The following is a 9,994-nucleotide window of genomic DNA, read 5'->3' on the forward strand; positions in this document are numbered from 1 at the left end:
TGAGACGCTTAGCCTCTTTGATGACAATTGTCTTTCCAGTGAAAAAGTCTTTCCAGTTGCTTCATCGCATGACTTCTAGAGGCAGACCGGTGGAAGGTAGAGTGAGCAGCACCGTCTTCTGATTTGGCTAACAAACTCATTAAAGGAGGTGGGTCCATGGGAGAGGCGGAAGATAAAACATCTGAGGTGTGACAGAGAAGCTTTGGGTTAAAAGAGGTCAGGTTGTCCATTTGAATGTGAGGAGGAAAGAATGATGCTAAGCTTGTTCCTCAGTGAACGTATTGAAGAGTGTGTTGAGTTGTTTTGGCTCTGTCCAGACTTCCATCTGTCCGATCCTCCTGCTTAAAGTAAGTATTATTCCTAATTCATAACAACACATGTCCATCCATGTACAGGAGGTGGTTGATAGTGGCCCTATTTATAAGTCTGTATCTATAGCCGGTCTTGTTGATTATTTGGCTAAGGGTGTTTGGGCCTGTGCAGAACAGCAGAGGGGGCAGATCCATTCCTTGGTATATGCCGCACTTGATGGAGATATTTGCAATTGGCTTTAAGTTGGCCTCAAGTGTGGTTTTCCACAGTCCCATGGAGTTTACAATATAGGCTCTTAGAGTGATGTCAATCATGTATAGCTTCAGGCATTCCAGGATACGTGTCTGGCATTCAGCAATAGGCTTTCCTGTAATCAACCAGGGCAGTGTACAGGTTTATTTGTTGGGTTTTACAATCTCTGTGTTTTGATACTCTGGGGTTTTAACCAATGCTTTTTCTTCAACTCCAGTTGGAGGTATGTCCCGATCCATGTCCCCACTTATCTTCGCCGCTAAGATGACAGGAGCTTCCATGTTGTGGAGACAGGATATTGGCCAATAGTTGGTTGGGACTGTCCCCTTCTGGGGCTCTTTCATCATTAGGTTTGCTCCACCTTCGGCAAGTCATTTTGGATGGGTCCCATTCTTCAGCAGCACAGTCATTAGTGCTCTGGCGTTCTTCAAACCTTAGGGTCTTTGTTGGATATCTGCTATTGTGATGTTCACTGGACCTTTTAACATCATAATGCCACGATTTAGACAAAATCTCAGGTGCAAGCTATGCAAAGAGGTCAGCATATCACACCAGAGTGTAAGATATCAGACAAGGAATAGATGGAAAATCATAGCCAAGTGTCTGGTATAGTTTACAGAAAGTCTACGGTCTACGTAGAATACAAACTAGAGACCACTACATGGAAATGGAAGCCACCTGCCAAGGTGGTGGAGAATGACAGAGGTACGATTTGAGAACATACAAAGAAAAATCAATAAAAATATCAATTTATATAGTAAAGTTGAAGTGAAGAGTATTGTTAATAGTCCGAAAATGTTTGGCAGAAAGACTGTTTTGTAGTGGCAGCGGAACAACTAGACTCTCAATCAGTAAAGGGCTGGGAGATCTCCAGAATGGCAGCACTTTAGGCTGTCCATGCTGGTGCATAACTGGTGTTTAAGAAATTGGTTGAAAGAAATATTTGGCCTAATGGTTATCATAATTTTATTTGTGACTGGGCTGGGATGGCCTCCTTGGAGGAGAATGATAAGAACATGGATTTTAGTCCCTCACGTAGATCAGGATGTAATGATCAGAACAGATGATCCCAGAATTCAAACAAAACAACCAGTGTGAAAGCTTAACACAGCTTATAGAAACGAAACTGCCGCAGGTAGTGTTAGCGACTAGGGCAGTATCGTGATCTTGATGAACTGACTGCAAAGACAATGTTTGAGGTGGACTTTCTTGCATAAAAATATATGAAGCCTACTTTTTAATCCCTGATCACAGCAAATATAGCAAAGTTGCCATTGAACACAGGAGCATCAGACGCATCTGGACACACGTTACTGGACAAGTTTCAGGACCATCAAGGATCCTCTAGACACACACCTGACCTTTATGTGTACAAGCATCAAAAATTAAGCAGAAGGCACTTTTTTGCTGCCCAAAGCATTACTACTGGGCAGCTAATATACAAAAACGCTTGTATAAGAGGTCTTGTGGTGATGCTTTACCTTGAAAAAGCTGCTAGTCATAATTATTTGTCCTCATTACTTTGCTCTCAGCTCCCTGTCCCTTCCTCTTTCCCTTCCTAGAACTTAATCCTATAGTCAAAGGGAGATCTCCGAGTGAAAGCATGGGAAATGCCAATGAAGTGTCCTACTGGACTAGTCTGTGTTGGTGTAGTGGGGGCCATCCTGGACTGAGTATATTGGACCCACGTCAAGTTCTGATTGGATAATAAACAACTAGAGATGCTGGATTAAGAATTGCTTTTATCCCCAGCAACCTGATTTGGATGGTGATGGAGCCCAATGAGGATTTAAGTTTACCTTAAAAGGGAGGTTCTGATGGGAGCACTGTTTCAGGATATAAGTGGAGAAAGTCTCCCGATTATTTGATGGCATGAAAGGTAGTAAAGCCAGGCATACACTGTACGACTTTTTCAATCGTCGCATGCAGCTACAGCTCAAATTGTATGAAGAAACCGCAGGGTTTAAAAGTTAACAGCTCACCATGTATGTTCTCACACTGTGCGACCTGCTCACACTGTACGTCTATAAACCATGTCAGACAACGAGTAAAAGAGGAATATGAAGTTCACTGGAGTGAAACGCGCTGCCTTGGCAATTTGTGCAATTTTTGATGAAAGCCTAACAAGAAAAGGCGACGATGTATTTGGACAAAGACATGGCTGAGCAGATGTGGTTACTACGGTCTGTCAATTTTACAGAAATAACTCCATTTCACTCATTGCACCCTCGCCATGCTTCTGTGTTTTCATCTGAGAGGACGAAGAAAAGGAATCATTGGCCGTTTCTCAATTCACGAGAACGCGAGTATGTACTCACGTTCTCGTCAAGTCCGTTCTTGGCGAGAACGCAGGAAGATCGGACTTGACGAGAACGCGAGCACGCAAGCACGTTTGTGTATTGGAACAGAAGCTTACTCGTGACGTCATCACATGCAACGTTCTTTAGCATTTCTTTAACAGTCAAAACTATTTATTCCCTACACAAAACATTTTGAAAACAACATTTTTAATTTCTAAAGCTTAAAAAACCTTAAAAAAAATTACCGAACCGTGCGTATAAAACCAGCAATGGCGGGCCGAATTAAAGCAAAAAACCGCCATCAGAACGAGCGGTAGTTCACACATAACTAGACCGAGAGAAGTGCACTACATACGGGGTAACATTAGCCCTGGCTGCGGTTACCCTCGGAGGTCTGCTGGTCACTCTGGTCCGCTCAACGTCGGACTTTTTTTTTAAATTTCGCACTAACTCTGTAAACAGGCCACACAGGTATAATGTTATCGCCTCAAACGATTTCAAAACGTACTTTTGAAGAACAACAGCAGCAGAAAAGGGAATGTTTAACTTACCACTGTTAGCGCTGTCTCGAATCAAGCTGCGGCCGCCGGGCATTCTGGGGAAGCGGTCAGTCTGAAGAACACACAAGTCTGCTCTGATGCATGCTCGATAAAGAGGGCGGGGCGAGAACAACATCCGGGGATTTGGTGCGTTCTCGATCAGGCGTTCTCGAGAATTGGAACGGTACTCGGGCTGAGGCTGATGATGTGTCACGAGCACACGAGAACGCTCAAGAACGCATATTGAGATGCGTTCTTGAGCGCATGCCCCCTGAGCAACCACCATATGACAGCCGACTAGATTTAAAACATGGTTGATTTCTCCGGACCTTACGATTTCTGATCAGGAGGTGGTCATGAGAGGCTGATCACCCCTCGTTACCCCTTGTTCACTACGTGACTCACGATCAGGCTGAAAGTCGGCCCAATTAAAAAAGTTTTTGCATGACTGGAAAATCAGCATGAAAAGGGCAAAAAGTTAAACGGGCAGCAAGGCTTAGGACGTTCAAGCCTTTAAGCTCCAATGTGTAATGCCTGTGTAATGTCCTTCTGGGTTTGATAAAATATAATTGAACTGAACTTAATTTAATTTAAATGGAGCTGATTATAGTGGTGTACAGGATAGAAGAAAGTGCACCAGGAACATTTTTACTTGCTTACAACTCTAGTAGTGCATTAGTGTGAAAAACATCATACAGAACTGGCACAAGTATTTAACAGAGTGATGATAATAATAGGAAAACAATTGATGTTTTTATTAGTACCAGCCCGGTTAGGGGTAGATGGCCCTTATTTAGCAAACAAATGTGTAAAGCAGGGAAGAAGAAAAGAAATCATAGATTTATTGCTCAAATATGGGATAAGTGAAGTTAAGAGCATGGTCAAAACTATCAAGGGGATATGGCAAACCCACTGGAATGAAGGGACGGTTCTATGGTCTGAGCCATGGAAAAGTGGGCGCAAAAGTTTTGGTTGTTTAGACTTTTTTTTTATATTCCCCCCTGCAATTTTTTCCTCTAATAGAAATGTCTTTAAATCCACATTAACATGAATTCAACAGACTGTAGTAAACAGATAAATGGAGGCAGAAGATGTCTTTCAGTTATCAATGCACACATTCAGAGACACACAGGAGCTCTTTCAAACCTGGGCACCGTTTCATTCACAACACCTGTCCCATCAACCAGGAATCAGAATCAGAAACACTTTAATAATCCCAGTGGGAAATTACTTTCATTACATTACCCCATCTGTAATGGAGCAGAGGTGTCAAGTAACAAAGTACAAATACTTCCTTACTGTACTTAAGTACACTTTTTAGGTATCTAAACTTTACTCCATTACTTATTTTTCCTCTTCTGACAAATATCTGTACTTTCTATTCCTTACATTTTTAAAACAAACGTTACTCGTTACTCTTGGCTTCGGTTTAATGTTTATAAAAATGTATTTCCCGTCATGTGCGCCATGAAGGCAGATCATTGGCTCCATCCACATCTAGTGAAAACTAGTGTAATTGGATGGGTCATGTAAAGCAACACTCATTGGTTAGCTAAAGGAAATCATCCGAAGCAAGCAGGTGTTCTTCAAACTGCAAACGTGAATCATCTATGCCTACAATAGGATTCAGAAAAAGATGGTGGAATGTCTGAAAGGTCGGACACAGGCGAGAGCGTATCGGGAGACGGAGACCAAGAAGACCTCCCTCATCCTTGGCCCTATCTCTTTTAGAAATTGTCGAAAAATTTAGCTTTAAAATTTATATAATGGCATATGGCTGTTTTTATAAAGGTAACTTTATACTTTTATACTTTAAGTAGTTTTTGGAGCACATACTTTTTCACTTTTACTTTAGTAAAGAGGTCAAGGTGATACTTTAGGTGTTTTTAAACTGCGGTATCTATACTTCTACTGAAGTAACAAATGTGTGTACTGTTGACACCAATGTAATAGAGTGACTATAGGACCAGTTTGATATAAAACAATTTCACACAATATATATAATTAGGGGGTCCCTGCTCCATCTCGCCATCAGTTTGGGGGTTCTTGGCCTGGAAAACGTTGAAGACCCCTGATTTAGTCGCATTGATTTGACTGAGGGGGTCTCCTCCATACCGGCAGGCGGCGACATTGCGCCGACCACTCGGCAAAAAAAAGAGCTTCCGGTTTGGCCCAGCGGTCCATTGCTGTTTATCATGGCAGAATCAGAGTAAGAACTATTTTCACCTATCCGATCACATCTGTCTAATTATCAATTATCCATTAATTCCGTTAAGCCGAATCAAAGATCTATTTTGTTCTAGTGTGAATACTCCTTCATTTTTGTAGCCGATGTTCATATATTTGAGCTTTATGCTCGTTTGTTATCATGTGTCGCGACCAGTGAAAACATGCTATCATTCTGCTGCTATTCTCGCTATATGCTGTCATTCTTCCAGTGTTTGGTTTCCTAGCATATTTCGGGAACCTTTAGATGCCGAAGCTGTTAATGTTGGTCATTTATATTGGTAGGATTAGAAGTTGATCAATAAAATGTCAGTTTAATCTATAGAGAAATGGTGGCACGGTTACATGTGTTCCTGATATTGTGCTTCAGCCACTAGATCCAAATGGCTCTATAGGTTTTATGAAAACCATAAAGTTAAAGTGTAACTTATTGCTCATTTATGATGAAATCAATACTAATAATAAGGTCGATCAAAGGAAAGTGCTTCCATGTTGTGATCTCACAGCTGATCCTCTTTATGGTCAGAGATGCATGGATTCATGCAAAGGAAGGATCAACCAATTATTGATTCATTATTCATTCCTAAAGACTGATATAGNCATCTATGCCTACAATAGGATTCAGAAAAAGATGGTGGAATGTCTGAAAGGTCGGACACAGGCGAGAGCGTATCGGGAGACGGAGACCAAGAAGAGCTCCCTCATCCTTGGCCCTATCTCTTTTAGAAATTGTCGAAAAATTTAGCTTTAAAATTTATGGCATATGGCTGTTTTTATAAAGGTAACTTTATACTTTTATACTTTAAGTAGTTTTTGGAGCACATACTTTTTCACTTTTACTTTAGTAAAGAGGTCAAGGTGATACTTTAGGTGTTTTTAAACTGCGGTATCTATACTTCTACTGAAGTAACAAATGTGTGTACTGTTGACACCAATGTAATAGAGTGACTATAGGACCAGTTTGATATAAAACAATTTCATACAATATATATAATTAGGGGGTCCCTGCTCCATCTCGCCATCAGTTTGGGGGTTCTTGGCCTGGAAAACGTTGAAGACCCCTGATTTAGTCGCATTGATTTGACTGAGGGGGTCTCCTCCATACCGGCAGGCGGCGACATTGCGCCGACCACTCGGCAAAAAAAAGAGCTTCCGGTTTGGCCCAGCGGTCCATTGCTGTTTATCATGGCAGAATCAGAGTAAGAACTATTTTCACCTATCCGATCACATCTGTCTAATTATCAATTATCCATTAATTCCGTTAAGCCGAATCAAAGATCTATTTTGTTCTAGTGTGAATACTCCTTCATTTTTGTACCCGATGTTCATATATTTGAGCTTTATGCTCGTTTGTTATCATGTGTCGCGACCAGTGAAAACATGCTATCATTCTGCTGCTATTCTCGCTATATGCTGTCATTCTTCCAGTGTTTGGTTTCCTAGCATATTTCGGGAACCTTTAGATGCCGAAGCTGTTAATGTTGGTCATTTATATTGGTAGGATTAGAAGTTGATCAATAAAATGTCAGTTTAATCTACAGAGAAATGGTGGCACAGTTACATGTGTTCCTGATATTGTGCTTCAGCCACTAGATCCAAATGGCTCTATAGGTTTTATGAAAACCATAAAGTTAAAGTGTAACTTATTGCTCATTTATGATGAAATCAATACTAATAATAAGGTCGATCAAAGGAAAGTGCTTCCATGTTGTGATCTCACAGCTGATCCTCTTTATGGTCAGAGATGCATGGATTCATGCAAAGGAAGGATCAACCAATTATTGATTCATTATTCATTCCTAAAGACTGATATAGGCTGCCTTGAAGCAAGAAGGTTCTGGGTTCAATTCCCGGACCAGGGTGTTTCTGCATGGAGTTGGCATGTTCTCCTTGTGCATGCTTGGGTTCTCTCCAGGTACTCCTGCTTCCCCCACAGTCCAAAAACATGACTGTTAGGATAGGTTAATTGGCTTCTCTATATTCTCCTTAGGTGTGAGTCTGTGCATGAATGGTTGTTTGTCCTGTTTGTGTCGCCCTGCAATGGACTTGAGACCTGTCCTGTAGACAGCTGTAGATAGGCTTAGGATAAGCGTGATGGAAAATGGTCCAATATAGTATTACCATTTCAGTGACGCTGGATTTAGGCTTTCATCATCTATAAGCCATTTTCACCTGCTTTAAAGTAATTTCAAAACCTAATTTTGTTTTCAGGCATCTGTGGTGTTTGCAGCCAGTCTGATTGGTTTGTTTACTTTAATCTTTGTCGCTAACAATCATCATTCATCTCCTTTCAAATATTCATCCTGATCATCAAACACAGGCTGCCTACCAGTGGGCTGTTTGCCAGCGGTTTCCCCTCACTCATCTCTGATAGGATACGGGTTATTTATACGGAGAGATGTTCTGTTTTTATTGGACAAACAAAACAAAAAAAAAGTTCTTTGTTTAGGTCGTTTTTTTTGCGTTCGCAGCACCCTGATGAATACAAAATGCGACTTTTAACGACTGGATCACGTGGCAATATTATCAACAGAGTTTTGAATAATGCCATTATTGTTGTGATGGCTTTAAAGATTATCTCAGGAAATAATCCTGCTGTTTTTGCAGTGCATCAAAAACAGGAACCTGTTGGGCTCTCTAAGCCCCGTATCCTAGTGTGTTTATAGCTCCTCCATACAGCAGGTAGAGCTCCTACTGTCTCCACTCCTTTATGTAACGCATACAGTAAATTCTGTTGAATCACAACTTTAACACTTAACCAGAATCGATTTGATGATATATCGTGATTTTCAGCTGCCTGATATAATATTGATCTTTAAGTTCTAAGAATTGATTATTAAAAAATAAAACATTTTGGCCTAAAACAATGAGAGGAAAAGGTCACAGTGGAAGGTGGGAACTGACTCAGACCACAAAAATGGATACCAAAATAACTCAAGGATCAATATCTTCTACTTGATTTTATCTGTACATTTAATTTTGAAAGCTGGGAAAAATATCACAATATACAGTCATAATGCAATATCGTGATGATGTTGTATTGTGACACCTGTCATGACTAGTGCAATAACTACATCAATATAAATACCTATGTAAACAGCCTGTGCATTAACCCTGTATAATAATCCTTCTATAAAAACACAGCTGTCATATGTGGACGCTCTGTATATACTGTATATACCCCATGCACCATTTTCTTCCTTTGGCACCTCCCCCTTCTTCTCTTTTTGACTATTTGAGCTGATGGAAAGAGTGAAATTCTCAATAAAGTCAATCAATCATATCGCAACACTCATCCCTAACCAGAACTATGTTCCTATTTAAAAAAAAAAGATAAAAAACAGTAATTATCTGGGTACAATTGGATAAAACGGATTTAATTGATTGAACTTTTATGTGTTTATCATTCTAGGTCAAAGAAAGTGATCAAGTTAGTACCAGAGTATCTTCTGAAGAAGAGGAAAACCTACCAGGCCATCAAAGCCACACAAGCCAAGCTCGCGCTTCTTGAGAAGAGAAAGGTGAGCCTGGTTATAAGCGACTACGCCGCTGGTTCAACTCTGCTTTCATTTACGTTTATGTAAATGTTTGTTTTTTTCCCTTTCCTTCCTTCCAGTGTTGTAGTCTTCAGATGCACTATTGTTTATTTTGCAGGTATCGAAAGGCAAACCTTTTAAGTTCAAGCGTCTGGAGGATTTCTTGAAAGACGGCCACAGGAAGCACAGAGATGAGACGCGCATCCGACGGGCCGACCGCAGGCCGCTGCCTCCTCTGCCTCTGGAGAAAAACAAGCTGGCTTTCGTTGTCCGTATCAGAGAGTAAGTCAGACACCGGCTCTCCTTTCAGATCAAAGCCTAAGGGGCGTGGCCTATTCACCAGAGCGAGTGGCGTGTAGGGAAACTTACCTGTGCGTGATGCGACCTTCATGCCGGCTGTCTTCCTTTACAGGTTTCCTATATCAGACTCTGCGGTTTTTCTCAGTGCTTCTGCTCTTTGTTCTGCGTAGCGATGTTACGGCAGCGTGGTTCCACCATCCCATCATAGCCTTACCTCTGAGGGTCACTGCAGCTCTCAACTCTTCTTTGTTGGTACGAGCAGTGGGTTATTAGCTTCAGAAGAAGGAAAGGAAATCGGTGTAAACACGATCGAACCACCTGTTCAGTTCTGCCTGTAGAAGAAGATGGTGAGATGGTAGTAGGAACGATTTTATGGACGTGATCATTGAAGATAAATGATTCCAGCTCCTTTAAGTGGAAGAATCGTAAACATTTTCCTCTTTTAAAGGTAAAGTCAGCAGGAATAACCAATAGATCATTATTTATACCTAAAACTAAAACATTTGCAGTGAGTTAATGAATTTAGTGT

General features: G+C 40.9%; 1 protein-coding gene across 2 annotated transcripts in view; it reads left to right on the top strand.

Annotated features, from left to right (window-relative positions):
• The first annotated feature begins 5,568 nt into the window (after positions 1-5,568).
• The window catches only part of rpl7l1 (ribosomal protein L7 like 1), a 13,527-nt gene continuing 9,101 nt past the window's right edge, over positions 5,569-9,994 (top strand). Inside the window, exons 1-3 of one of the 2 annotated variants that reach the window (XM_015388230.1) lie at positions 5,569-5,612; positions 9,042-9,150; positions 9,284-9,447. In XM_015388230.1, coding sequence (XP_015243716.1) covers positions 5,599-5,612; positions 9,042-9,150; positions 9,284-9,447 — 287 coding nt within the window. In that variant the 5' untranslated portion in view covers positions 5,569-5,598. Of the gene's footprint in view, positions 5,613-6,772; positions 6,829-9,041; positions 9,151-9,283; positions 9,448-9,994 lie in introns of those variants that run through there. The other variant, XM_015388229.1, reaches the window with a different exon arrangement.

The sequence above is a fragment of the Cyprinodon variegatus genome, unplaced genomic scaffold, assembly GCF_000732505.1.
Source record: "Cyprinodon variegatus isolate N-32 unplaced genomic scaffold, C_variegatus-1.0 Scaffold417, whole genome shotgun sequence".
NCBI lineage: Eukaryota > Metazoa > Chordata > Actinopteri > Cyprinodontiformes > Cyprinodontidae > Cyprinodon > Cyprinodon variegatus.